Source organism: Tribolium madens, unplaced genomic scaffold, assembly GCF_015345945.1.
Source record: "Tribolium madens isolate multiple individuals breed KSU strain unplaced genomic scaffold, Tmad_KSU_1.1 Scaffold_91;HRSCAF=231;Tcas5.2_LG7, whole genome shotgun sequence".
Classification (NCBI taxonomy): Eukaryota; Metazoa; Arthropoda; class Insecta; order Coleoptera; family Tenebrionidae; genus Tribolium; species Tribolium madens.
Window position 1 is genome coordinate 11,548,642 of NW_025401063.1, and position 14,930 is coordinate 11,563,571.

Sequence of the window (14,930 nt, forward strand, 5' to 3'; positions counted from 1 at the left end):
GTGTTATTAGTATTCAGTAGGTATCATAAAATAAACTGCTCTACAAAAGTTAAGAAAGTGTGCATTAATTACAATAATTAATTAAATTAATAAATTATGAAAAAAAATTAATAATCAAGTAAAAGTGAGATAAAGGCAGATATCTTTTTACTTTTTTGTTTTTGCTGGATTCCAGAAGAATAAAATTTGTTCGTTATAAAAATAATGCAACTTTCTTAACTTTTGTGGAGCAGTTTATAAAGCGGCACATTCAGAGGTTGACATTATTTTAAAGCCAACTTCAGTCATTTATGGACACAGTGTATTTTGTTAGGTAAATTTTAAATTAAGGTGAATTATCACTTGTAAATGTTTCATCAGCGTAACATTACACCGGTCTTAACTTGGAACAGCTTCTGTGTATTAGCTAACACTCCACAAGTTTACACTTATTGCAGACTTTATGCACCAATTTCGTGTACAAATAATTTCTTGTGTTTATATTACGTCGTCTCCACGATATACCTAACAGCTTGGGAAAAGATACTTTTTAGTCCTAGACAAAATAAAAACACTACTAACAGATTTACCTTCATTCAAAATATTTAACTGGTTCAGTCATTATTAAACAATTTTAAAGTGTTTGTGGGATTTTAATTCCCAAACCAAATTAAGCTTTTTGCAACTAGTTTTATTATTTATTATTGTAACCTCAACATGTACTCGTAGGTGTATGTTGAAAATTCTGTATTCCTAATATATTCCACTCGAGTTAATAAACTTTGTTGCTTAAGGGTAGTAGCGAGTGTGCATTTAAGTAAGTGTCGGTGGAGCAATGATTTAGCCCTCCCGGCTATTTGTTAACTTTTAGGACATCCACAGTACCCCTCGTCAATATTAATGCTCTAGTTAATTCTGAAATGAAAAGAATTTTGGAGCGGCTCTGTATTTTCCCGGGCAATGATTGAAAGTTTGGCATTATCGAATAAACAGCGACGCTTATTTATGTGCGGAATCGAAATGCTAAAAAGGACGTCCTTAGTTCAATAAAGCGCAGTCACGTCCTTGGAAAATATACAGCCGTCGAAGAGCATCGAAGTTTAGGCACAACGAAGAAACAATTGTAGCGAATTCCTGATGTCTCATAGCATCCCTTTAATATCGCTGAATGGATGTATCCATTTCTCCACGTCAGACGCTTGTATTCGGACGGTATGCACGAATTACGCTACACCTCTTCCTGAAATGCTCTGGAATTCCAGAAACTCTAGACACGTCCAGACTTTTAGCTGTAATTACTGAACACTGTTGTTGCGTTTCTCCCTGATATAATAAACACAGAGTTGTGCGCGGACATGATACTTGCCCGGTCATAACGTATACGTCAACTCCGTCGGACTCTTCCTCGCTGAACGTCGAGAGAGAGTAATATTTCAGATTGGGTGGTGCAGAATTACCGAAACTTTCCTACGACTAAAGTTCGTTTATTAATTACAGTTCTGGCCTCTTCTAGATAAGTGTGTGGTCTCCAAGTTGAGATAAAAGACAAATAAGCAAGCAACTTGTGTGTATTTAGCACACAACCTCGCTACTTCGCTCTAATAAAGAGAAATTTCAACATCGGCAAAAAATAAAGATGTTTGCAAGCTTGCTGTTCTGTTTTATTGGTGTTGTTTCTTAACGCGGTTTTTGTCACTGGCTACCAGACGTTATTAAATCAAACGCTAATTGTCTGCAAGCGCAGAGACTTCTTAGACGGCTCAAGCAACGTTTTTGATGAAAATTCGACGAGAGTTTAGATATATGAATAATTTAGGCGCTAATCTTCCCATCATAGGACATTTAACTTTAAAACATTACGCCGGAATTAACTAGCAAGTTTATATAAAAGCTATGGCAGTTCAAAGCACATGCTAAAGCTTCCGCTAGTTAAAAGCTTTGAATTAATTCGCATTTTTACTCAAATATTTCTGCATGGATTATTCAGCGTGTTTTAGAATAATTTGAATAACTATACAGAGTGTTAAAAAAAAGAGTGTAAAATATTTATGGAAATAATAGGATGAACCAAAATAAGGAAAAAATTTCAATAAACATGGGTTCGCAAAAGAAGTTTCTAGCAAAAATAAAATACCAAATACCACAGGCACGACATCTTGGTCTGAAGTATATTTGAACTCTTTCTAAAACTTCCTCATTGCCTCGGGTTTGTTGGCATTGTTGATTAAAATACGTAGCTACAGATCCTCAAGGCTATTTACAGGAGTAGGTACCACTAATGTTTTTCAAATATCCCCAAAAAGAGAAATTTAGGGGGTTTAAATCAGGCGATCTTGCAGGCTTTGACAACAACAATCACATTCTTCATGTTTATTTTAAGAAACCTCAGCCAACTTTAACAAGAAAATTCGTTATATTCGAAACCGTTACTTTGCGGACCCATTATTTTGACCTATGCTATTACCTCATTGTATATTTGACACTTTTTTGACAGCCTGTATACACCTCAGGTTAAAAGGCTGAAGAAATATTTGGAGTTTATAGTTCATTATTTATTTATACAGTGCAATCAAAAAGTCTGTCTAAATAAAATGTCACAACGACAAATAATAAATGTCAAAATAATTTTTATGTAAACTGTAACAGCCAATAGTGGTGTACGATTTGTCTGAATAAACACCAACTACATCTCATTTCAGGATGTTTTAAGACGTTTCATGCAATAATTTTTGCCATCTAGCTGACACAGGTACCTATTGTACGAACTGCCAGGCGACATACGTCCTCAACTAGTACACCTACTTGATAGAAAGACTTTTTGATCGCACTGTAGTTGTTTTAAATTTGTAACTGATAAGCTAACTTTTCATTTAACCGAACATTATTAAAATTTTACCGAGTTTTCTCTAGTTTGTGAGTGGGTTTAAAACTTTTATTGAAATGTTTACTAATCAAAAACTTATTTAATTTCCGAATTTGTCGAAGAATTATGAAACATTAAATTGATCATAAAAAAGTCTATCTAGATTGACTTTTGCAATTATTTTCAGTTGATAAATATTAATATCCATTTTTGCTTCACTAAATAGACTTATTTAGTTATTTGCCTTGTTTTTGAAATCGATCTCGTCCTCTCTGCATGACTCCATGTTTATGCCCTGTTTGGTGTGAAAACAAAAACGGAGGGTATTATGTAGACGAATCGAAGAGATCAGGAAAAACGCGTTTTTGGGTTGTTGGATAAATTGATTGATCTCTCCGACACGCAGTTCTCTCTATTGAAAACGGAAACCATTAACAATTAATCGATTTACTAATTTACTGCCTGAGTGATCTTGTATTCTAGACGAAACGTATGTTTGTATCATAATTCCAGCGTAAAATTGTCGGATTAACATCGAATATTTACATTATCAAGTTCCAATAAAGACAACAATTATCCGATTCTTGATGGAGTCTCGAGAACGCGCTTTCAATTTATTTCGAATAGTTGAAGTAGTAATTATTTACATTGTTTCATTTATTTTCAGGATCAAGTTATACAACATAATCAAAAGGGCGTTATTGTAAGTAGAGGGAACCTGGCTTTACAAGGAGTTACAAGGAGCCAAGCTGGAAATTATTCATGCGTAGCTTCCAACGTCGAAGGGGATGGTGATAGTAACAGGGTGGAACTCAAAATCATGTGTAAGTTTCACTCACAAATTTAACCCCGATTTCATCAATATTTATCACTTGCTTTACGCGACCTACAAAATATAAATTTTTGTGAACAGTAATCATGAAATCTAACAAGGTTTAACAAAGAAAATCTTCCAAATTCAAAAAAGAGTTGAAAATTTCTCGTTAAGGCTGTGAGATATTGTCTCTACAAATTCGCCGCGCTTAATGTTGCCAGTATTCAGGCCTAATTACCACATAACATTCAAGCTAATTTATGGATATAGGAATTTCCACCTTTTTTTAACATCACTGTTGGGCAGAGAGTAATTATGTATTTGCCTTTCTCTTTTATCTAAAACTACTGTGAGGAAAAAATGAAGACAACACGTTTTTGAAATTTTTAAATTTAGGTACTGTAGAGCGTCTTAACGGCAAATTCGATTTTTCAGAACCTTAAAAACGCCAAAATACCATCAGTAACATAACTGTCTGCTGCATTATTGACAATTTTTGTCTAAAGGCCGTTTTACATTTAATATCAACAGAATGACATTGATATCCTATTTTTGTGGACCAGCATACTATACCAGGTGAACAAAAAGTATGGAAACAAGCCTGTTTTTTTTCATAAACTAAGCACTTTACGAAAAAATAAAAATTAGTGTAGCGTAAAGTGCAATTAAAATGTGACCATTTATCAAGAATAACATTTTTCGAAATTTCTTTTAGTTTTCCAGTTCTGGAAAAAACATTTTTAAATGGAAACCCACTATGGTAATTTTTTAATTAAAGATTATGATCTTAAAATGACCTCTAATTAAACAGAATTGTTTTTTAGTCAGTACTTTTTTTTAATAAATTGTTAAAGTTACGTTCCGAGCCCATTACGAAGATTTTCCGAACTTGAACGAGGGGGTCGTTTCATAACTTTGGTCATTGGAGAGCCCGGTTTTTTGTGCAGGTGCTTTGGAGTGGTTCCGGATGGATCAAAAAATGTAATAAATCATTTTCTTCTATTTTTAGTCTATTCGAAACCACCCCAAAGCACCTGCATAGAAATCAGCTCCTCCCATGATGAAATGCATGACACAACCACTTCGGTTAAGTTCGGAAAATCTTCGTGATGAGCTCGGAACGCAATTTTAACAATTAATTAAAAAAAAGTACTGGCTAAAAAACAATTTTATTTAATAAGAGGTCATTTCTAGATCATAATCTTTAATTAAAAAAATTACCATGGTGGGTTGCCACTTAAAAAAAAAATTCCAGAACTCGAAAACTAAGAAAAATTTCGAAAAATGTTATTCTTGATAAATGGTCACATTTTAATTGTACTTTACGCTACACTAATTATTTTTTTCGTAAAGTGCTTAGTTTACGAGAAAAACGCTTGGTTCCATACTTTTTAGTCACCTGGTATATACTAACTTAATATAATTATACTAAATGTTATTATAGTAATGATACAAAATTTGCTACTTTAATGTTAAGCCTAACTAGAAGCTAATAATTGATCTATCTGATACAAAGTTCAACATTTTAAGTCTAACACAAGTTACATACAGAAAAAGATTGTGTAGTTTTAAAGTAGTACTGGTGTGAAATAATCAATTTCTAAAAATAAATGAAATTTGGTATCGAGTAGGTATAGACTCAAAAGAAAGAGAAGCAGTTTTCGTAGTAATAAAACTATACAAATAAAACTTTCCGAGTAATCTTAACTAAAACGATCATCTAATAAGCAAAAATTAAAAATTTTATATATATTTTTTATTCTTCGACACTATCAAAATTTAAGGTTTTTCTCCCGTGTAAGGAAGTTTTAAAAGTGTTTGACATTTCTCAATACGATACCTGATTGTTTTTAACAGATTTAAAACAATATGAAGCCTTGTTGAGTTTAATTCAAAGAATAAAATGTTGTATTCAACTCGTCTTCGTGTAAATCGGGTCATTTATTCCACCTCGTGGATGATAAACCACTCGTTCACACTCGTGGTTTAATAATCCTCTCGTGAAATAAAGCATCCGATTTACACTCAACTCGTCGAATAAATAACTATTATTATGTATAAAGGATACTAGTAAAAATGCGCCAGAACTCACGCCCCAGAGAAAAATGCCATATAAGGTAAGATACCAGGAACATCGAAAAAATGTAAAAAAAAATTATCTATAAAAATTTCGAAGTTATGAGAGTTTAAATTTTGCACTTTGACTCTACTTATTTCTGTTGGAAAAATAATTTTAATTTACATTTAATTTTCCTAAATGTAATGCTAAAGTTGCATAAAGCTTTTATAGAACCAATTGTTTGAACTACTTCTTGGAAGGAATAAACTGGTAAATGACTGGGCATTTGAATTGTGTAGATTGAGAGTAATAAACCGTTTTATGGTTGCAAGTAAAACACTTCGGTAAAATTTTAACGTCTAGCTAAATACATGTTGACCACCTTATCAAAAATCCTTAATTTTTATAGTATCATTAATTTTAGTGGCTCTTTAATACGTTTTCGTTAATTCCGATTACTTTATAGTTGCTGTAATAGCTCGGCTTAAGTCCTTTGTGGTCTTCTGTTAAAAACTCCATTGAATCAGTTGTTAGCAGAGTTTCTCCTTTCAGACAAGCCTGTATGCCGGCCCGAACAAAAGCGCATTTACGGCGTAGCCCGCCACGAGAATGCCAAAATCCTATGCGAGGTGGAGTCCTATCCACCCCCCGACAGCTTCAAATGGTCTTTCAATAACTCCGCCGAGAACGTGGACGTGCCCCAAATGCGCTACCATTCGGGCGTGCACCACTTCACGTCCACCCTTACGTACACCCCTATGAACGAGTTAGACTATGGCACTGTCATGTGTTGGGCAAACAATTTGGCCGGGAGGCAATTGGAGCCGTGCATCTTCCACGTCATCGCCGCCGGCAAGCCAGATCCTCCCTTCAACTGCACCATCATGAACCAGACCAGCGAATCGCTGGACGTCGAATGCTCGGAAGGGTTTGATGGGGGCCAACCGCAATTTTTTCTGCTGGAAGTTTACGATCAACAGACCGACGCTCTTCAGGCCAATGTGTCCGCCAAGTTCCCTTTGTTTACCATCAGCGGACTCGATCCCGGAAAGATACTCAAAATGGTGGTCTACGCTGCCAACTCCAAGGGAAAGAGCGAATCCGTTATGCTGGAGGGCCTGATGCTGAAAGCTGCCGAAAAGCAAACAGGTATGAATTGAACATTCCAAATTCTCAAGTCGGCTAATTGACAATCACTGTAATTAAATTCTACTTTTTGTTTAACAACAATTAGCAACTTTTATGAATTCATTGTTTTCACGCTTTTTATAGAAAATATTAGGATCAGTATAAAATGACTTCTTTTTTAATTAATGTTTTATCATCCTAATACAAAATATTTATACCACTATTATCCCGCATTTTATCGTACCTTTTAGGCAGTGGACCATCCTAACAGATTAATGACTATTTACCACCCATTTGCCACCCATTAAGTCAAATTTAGAATCTTAAAGGTTCGGAAAGGATGACCTTGATATAAAATTCAATAGTTGTCAAAAACTTTACACGTTGTTGTTTTTTAAATGAACATTTTAGCGCTTAGACGAAGTGGAATCCGATTTTTCATCTCTAGACAGTGGCTTAACTTGAAATTATGTTTCAGTCTTGTCGCTGGGAACGCGGGATCAGCTGGAAATCGCGCCAATTCTGGGAATATTAGTAGCCATCGTGACCGCACTTCTCCTGGTGACAGTCGTAATTCTGGGGGCTCTCAAAGTGCGAGCTGCGCATCGACAGGGCTCTAGAGCTCTTAGACCTGGCTTCCTGCCCGTCAAGGAGAAAGTCACATTGCCGTTACGGTCCGAATCCGAGGATTTGTTTGAGAAAGACGATAAAAATCCAGATGTAATTCCGGCTAATAAAGGTAAATTTATTTCGAGCCGTTGTTTGCTTTCGAATGTCCAATTCAAGCTAACGATGTCGTTTTGGGACTTCATGCAAAATGATTATTTTTTCATATATTATTTACGTATACAATCGCGTTGGCTGAAAGCCAGTTGCCGGTTTCATTAAAGTCATATTGAAATCCAATCAACAATTATCTTTGGAAAGTTTAAATTTGGTGGATGCACCCGGTTTATTAGTATTTATTTTTTTATTTAATAACAAAAAATAAAAAGTGCACAAACTTCTAGTATTGATAAAAGACAATAATAGCCTTAGATTCTCCACAGTGAAAAAAATATTACTAAATTTCTTATTGTATATTGTTTCTTATAAACGTAATTATAATGTTTGGGTCACTACTAAGTATATTGTGCTTTTCTTGAAAGTAAAAGTAACACTTTTAAAAATGTGTGGCATTCATTACAGAAATTTCTCGAATAATGCAAATACGCTTCTGCTTCTTGCACCGAAATTGCCAGAAGCTTCAAAAGCTACCTCATATCTCACAACATTTTCCAAATATTTACTTTCACTTGTCACAAATTTATCCTAAACTATTTTCTTACAAAATTTTATAAAACACCACAATCTTGTATCGCGAATTTATTCATTGTCTAAAGAATTTCGCAGTGCAGACATAAATGATGTTTGACGCTGTGCGGATGCAAGCTTAAAAGCCGGAACATTTTGTTGACAACGTTGAGTTTTTATTTTACGGTTCGTCTAAATCTTTTCATGCTCTCGCTTAGCTTATTATGAACATAGCGAATGAGAATTTGACTTGTCGCATTTGAAAACACAATAAATTAACTGCGAGACAATAACAATGCCAATATTGTTTTATTATCCGATGGGGACGGAACAAGATACATTATCTACCATAACTATTAATCAAGGAAAGTTTATACCTAATAATTTACAATGCATTGCAGTTGCAAGATATTAATGAAAAAGTGACAGGGTCTTTCCGAACCATCGCCATAAAAAGAAATGTCAAGTGCCGAAGAATATAGTTTCGCTTGTATGACAAAAGTTGCGAGATTTTTACATCAACCAATCCCAGAGGGGCGGCACGAGGTGTTAATGCACAATAATATTGGTTGCTAGATTTAAAAAATAATAACAATTCGCCTTTATTCGAAACTCACAGAATTATTTTGTAGTAAAATTGCAAACGGCCCTTCGGGAATTGGTGGACTTAAAGTGTCGCAACTTTGTTATGGAAGTAAAATTGAATTCTTCGTTTGTATTTTTTGATAACTTATTGTCGTCGGCACTTGATAGTTTTTTCTGGGGCGCTGTTTCGAAAAGGCCTGTATGCATGGATTAAGAAATTTGTGTTTTATCACCTTGTAGTAAAATATTAATATCAGGAAGTTTCAGTTTCTGGTCTTACCTAAATTTTTATTGCATCTATTTTAGACTCCGATTATCAACTGGGGTCAGCCGCTCAAACTCCCGGTTTGAATAATTCAGTGACAGCTACAACAGAGTACGAAGCATCACCCCCTCAGCAGAATCTCACGCCCCTGGCAGAGGCCTTCATGGCTAGAGATCGAGCTTACGCTTCCCAACATGTAAGTTAGCATAATAATTGATTCTACCAGAGCTTTTAACTTGCCGTTCGCATACTTGTTGTTGTTTGAAGCTAGTTCGGGATGTAGTTTATTAGGATCAACCCTGAATTTACATGTTTGTTTTAATTTAGTTCAACGATAAAGTTTCTTATATTCAAATTTATTCAATTTCTGGTGGAATATTTTGCATATCTTAGTGGGTCTCGCTCGATGTTTACAACGAATTATACGACCTTTTTACGATGACGAAATTATTTTTAACGCCATTATGACTGTTTTACGCACTTTGTATTTTTTACAGCTTGATTTACCTAGTGTATATTTTTATTTTTTATATTTTTAGGGTAGCTATAGGCAGTTTACTGACATTTATTAAACTAAGTTACTTGAAAAGGGGACGATAGGTATTATGAATAATAGACAATTTCCGACTTCTCACTACTAAACTTTTTTTTCTCCGTTTCAAACTGTTTTTAAATATTCAAAACAGGAAAAACATTTCATTTTCTATTTTAGCTCAATAAAAAACAATTTTCATTTTTAAAATTATTAAGTTATGTTTTTTCCGTAATACAAATAACACAAATAATTTTATGGCCCAGCAATTTCTTCATTTTGAATCAAAACATATCCCTCTTGAGTTCTTGGTTCTCTGTTGAACTCTCACCGTCAGACTGGCATAAAGGTGACAAGGGTACGATTACATAAAAGTGGATAACATGACACTGATTTTTTAATTCCATAAAAATTATGGCAGAATAATACTTCTGTTTTTATTCATTTTTAGTGACATTAGAAAGGGCTAGGCTACATAGGTATGTTTGCAAATATAAGCTACGAAGTACCTTTTGTATACTAAGTCTTATCTAGGCCGGTCAAATTATATAAATAAATTTTTGCTTAATAATTTGACTGGTTTGGCATATTACATATTAATCAATTTTTTACTTTCCTCCCAACGGGGAATAAAGTGACGCTTTAATGCTTCGTTTTAATAATCTGGTCCTTTTTTATACCGAAATAGCTATTCTAACTCTTCAAATAAACTAAAATTGAATAAATTGATTTTTTGAGTGTTTTTTGACATAAATACACTCTTTGATATGAATTTTTACTCTTAAAATTGCAATTGAACGAACTATTCAGTTCATAAAATATTCGTTTCGCCAAATGATTTGACATTATTTGACAAATTTATCATTTCTTTATGTTATATTAATTTAGTCTGTTGGGAGGAAAGTTTTGTATGCATCTTTGGAATAAACATCGTTAATCACTCGAATGGAAATAGCCTAGGCTCTTTTCAGTCGCCTCTGTCATTATCTACCTAGGAGTAAAATATGTAATTGTTTATTCCCTTGATATATAAATAACTATTTGAGTAGTTAGTCTTTAGTTTGTTTTAGAAATTACTTACTTTTTCAAATATTAGAAAGTATCTTCTCAAGGCATGGCACTATAGGTAATGTTGCAGCAGTAAAAATACTTGTAGTTTAAATAATAAATATTTATAAACAGTTTGAAACTACTTAAATCTAAAATTTTGAAGCCTGTTCTTCTTCTATCTTTCGTTTTTTTTTGCATGTTATCTTTTTGAATTTTTTTTTAAAAGCATGCTGTCTTGCTTCGTAACTGGGATAAAAGCTCTAAAGCATAAATTTCTGCAGGGCAACGAGGTGACTTATGCAGAGCTGTCTCTGGCAAGTCCGAATTCTCTGGATACGATGAAAAACGGCGGTAGCCAATACAGCACTCTTCGCAACCGCGAAGACTCGACAATATACGCCCAAATAGACCACGGCAGACGACTGCCGCCTCCAATTCCCGGCAAAACTTCGCCCTTGGTGTCTCCCGTGTCATCTCTCTTTCCTTCCGCCAAGCCGGGGCTTTACCACCGGGATGCTGTGACGGTTCGAACACCACTTATGGGCTGCCAGCAGGAAAGTTGCGTCTAAAAAGGAGTGTAAATAGTGCGTAATCTACAAATATGGACATATCTGATGTACACATCATATCGGGTCTACGTGTCTTTCTAATCACATCATGTCTGTGTGTATATCAAATGTATATTACAACATAACTTATCAAAGGGTTTGCGGCCATATTATCCCTTTGTAATTTCATTTCTAGTCATGTACGGATTACCAAACTTTTCTAAACTAGTGAATGTATTTTGTACAGAAACGATTTTTTATAGACTGATTTTGAAACGAAGGCAATGAGTGAGCGAGTGGAAAGTCTGTAGGCACAAATGTGTATTATAGTGTATATACACAATTTTAAAACATTGTTATCTTAATGAATGTGATATCATGCGCTTCGGTGCCGGAGCTGCTGTGGTATAATTATGAAATTATATAAATTATATACGATTCGTTTAATGTTTCAAATTTACTATGTCTCTATAAGACGATCTGTAACTTATGTAAACATGGTAAGGATATCAAAATAAAGTGTTTATTGCTATGTAAAATGTGTTTTACTGTAAATTCAACAATATATAAGTCACAATTACATTTATACAAAACAGGTGTTGTAAATTCTGTATAATAAAGATGTTTTGTTTGAATTACAGCTTCTGAAAATATTTTAATATTCAATGAGCAATAAAATTTTAGTTTTATGAGACACATATGATTAAACCTTAAATTATGTACAATTTAAAATAATAAAAGAAACAAGTGTAATTTGTTTAGCTTAAATGGCATTTATTAAAAAAAAATATTTTTTGGTACACGCTCCGCAAAATGATATTTTAGCGAACTCATTTGAGTCCGCAAAATGCTATTTTAGCGGCCTAGTACTTTTTGTCCATTTTAGCGGACTGAAAGGTAACTTAGCAACACATTAGAAACATGATTTTATTGCAAAATTAACAATAAATTTACATTGAGAAATGGAAATGAAAATTACAGTTTTTGGCATTTTTAAAACTATTTTCAGAAAAAGAAAGACCTTTTTCGTCATTAATTACGATTCGTCCTCTAAAACAACATTTTGCGTACTTGATACATAAAATACTGTTATTGTGAAAAATTTAAATATACATTTATTAAAAATATTAATTAAAACAAAGACGAAAAAATTTGTATTTGATTTGTTTTTGGACGAAAATATTAGCTAATACTTAAACTTTAAACATGATACTCTCAAGTCATATTCTTTAATCTCGACATTAATGCATAACTAACTAGGTATACGCGTATTATCAATTTACCATAATAAAATAAAATGTTTTTTATGTTATTTTCTTACATTTTTCATTTCTCATTAGCTAACTAATTATATTGTCCAAATAGCTCTCAAAGTTAAGCCAAATTTTTTAATAACAATAATAATAATTTAAATAATTGAATCTGACATTTTGACTATGAATTAAATTCATAGCTGATTTTTCTAAAAAAATCGCGAAACTGGTCAATTATTACTTTTTCTTGTTCACCATTTGGCGTTGATAGTTTTTGGTTATGTTCCTTTAAATGCAAAGCCACCTTTAATTTTTTTCAAATGTAATGGTTTGAAAGACAACTTCGCAAAAAATACAATGTACTATTTGTTTTCTTAATATTTTCAAAACTTTTGTGATAAAAAAAAATGCATGTTTCTATTGTTATTAATAGCAACACTATCCCTAATGATCAGCCTCCTTGGCCACGTGGAAAATGGTCAATGCCCAAATTTTTTATAATAATAATAATAATATTATTTCTGTGACCAAAATTCTTGAACAGACAGTATGTTAGTTTTGCATTACTAAAACACCTGTTTATTTGTTAGTATGTTACTCAAAACATCAAATTTTGTAATAAACTAAGAAATTAATTCTTTTTTATGATTTTTAATGATAGAAAAATGTTAAATAAACAATGGCATTATGTAAAGGCATTCAATTTAGATCCCCATTTGATTACATTCTTTTGCCACATCGAACGTCGATCCTGCAGTGATATTGGCTGCTAAACGGCAGATATTCTGACAGGAAACACGCTTCCATTTGTAGTTTTCTTTCACAGTTTATCCTGCTGTTATCCAACATCTCGGATATCAACATTGCATGTCTACTTAAAATGTTCGGGCACTTGATTCTCCACTTTTAAGCCGGAGCTGTATTTATTGCAAACACTATTCTTTGTAGCTTTGAGTAAAATAAACCAACATGAGACTTGCAACGGAATAAATATTTTAAGTGGGTACTTGTACGAGCTGGATGAGTTTATTGAATATATTTCTTGCGTTATCAGTACTTATCGGTTCAAAAATTCCATTAAACTCTAATGTTCCTATCTGAAATGAAAAATTTTAGCAATATTACAAACATAATAAAACTCTTTTTAAATTAAGTCATGTGTAGTAAATCAATCGAATTTATCTAAATTTAAATCAGTGCTTCACAATTTAACGGAAATGAACGGTCATAATCGTACTTGCGACGAAGAACGATTTTTCGGTGCACCACTACAGCGCGAATATCACTGTTTTATGCTAATTAAATCACATTTTTATTGTTTGGCGACAAAAACCATTAAAAGGCCATGTTGTACAATGTACCGACTAAATTATAGCACATAAATCTTCTCCGTAATTATTTTTAAAAAGACTCAGTGAAAGAGGGTCTTGTCATTACGAGATTATTACGATCGCGAGACCTTTCTTTTTCTTCCCTTTTCGTTACGACAAGATATTTGTCTTGTTTATAAAGATGCAACCGCTTCGAAGTTCTCTCTCTTCAATCTAATCAATACTTTACAACTTTTCTACATTTCAACAAATTATGGGTCATTCTCCACCTCTTTGTTTGCTAGCGAACTGCAAAGTGGTAGAGCAAATGTAATTGCCAACCAATGGCAAAATGATGTGCTCTCAGGGTAGAATTAATTACAGCTTCATTAAAACGTTAAACGGCCGACGATTGTTCTAGTTGAAGTCTTGTCTCTCGTAAATATCCGATCCAATAATCGATCTGATTGATCAATAAGTCATCCATCAGTCTAAGGCCAGTGATTGGAATGTTTAATTTCACGTTCTCGACGACAGAAAGCGGGAGGATCGGCAGGATTAGTGTCCTTTGAAACAAAGAAAGGGTGGAACTTAACCATTCTTGGTCTCAATCGAACCGCTTTGAATCAACACGTTAAAAGCGACGCTTTGCAACAAAGACAATTAAATTAATCGACGCACTCAAATTTAAACGAAGATTTTAGGAAATACCCTTTCTTTTTGAGCGATTACCGAGATCTTGACAAACGGAGGCGAGAAGCCGGAACGGGACTTTGTTGGCGAGTTTTACATCGATTTTCGAGGAAAGGGTATTGGAAAAGAAATAAACTTTATCTACGGCTTATTACTTAAGTGCATCTGTATTGTTTGTTCTTTTATTTATTTTATTTTTATGAGTTATCTCTAATTTTAAGACAATGCTAGATAGTTTCAGAAAAAATATGGGTCGGAACAATCTTTCTTAATCAATAAAATAATATTTTTAAATGCATATTTTTAGAAAAGCTTACAATTTTTTCTTGTTTGTTCTATAATAAATGTTCCGAGAAATCGATTTGCATCCAAAAAACTGCAAAATTTTTGATCGTTTAGAAGTTATAGTTGAAGTAATATTTTGTATATTTTTGACTTTATCACCAGTTTCCTTGATTTCTATTTAATCTACCAGACAAAAAAGGCTAGCGTCAATTATTCTCAAGTTATTAGCAGTAACCCGCTCAGGGTACCGAAAATCGACAAAAATCGAATAAT

The 14,930-nt window shown here is 33.4% G+C and overlaps 1 protein-coding gene across 3 annotated transcripts in view; it reads left to right on the plus strand.

The window, feature by feature from the left end:
* Positions 1–11,640, plus strand: part of LOC123011523 (nephrin) — a 168,619-nt gene extending 156,979 nt beyond the window's left edge. For 2 of the 3 annotated variants that reach the window (XM_044408991.1, XM_044408993.1), the window contains 5 exons: positions 3,510–3,666; positions 6,268–6,864; positions 7,322–7,582; positions 9,028–9,182; positions 10,850–11,640. In XM_044408991.1, the coding sequence (XP_044264926.1) occupies positions 3,510–3,666; positions 6,268–6,864; positions 7,322–7,582; positions 9,028–9,182; positions 10,850–11,137 (1,458 nt within the window). In that variant the 3' untranslated portion in view covers positions 11,138–11,640. Of the gene's footprint in view, positions 1–3,509; positions 3,667–6,267; positions 6,865–7,321; positions 7,583–9,027; positions 9,183–9,525; positions 9,587–10,849 lie in introns of all 3 variants that reach the window. The other variant, XM_044408992.1, reaches the window with a different exon arrangement.
* Positions 11,641–14,930: the final 3,290 nt, after the last annotated feature.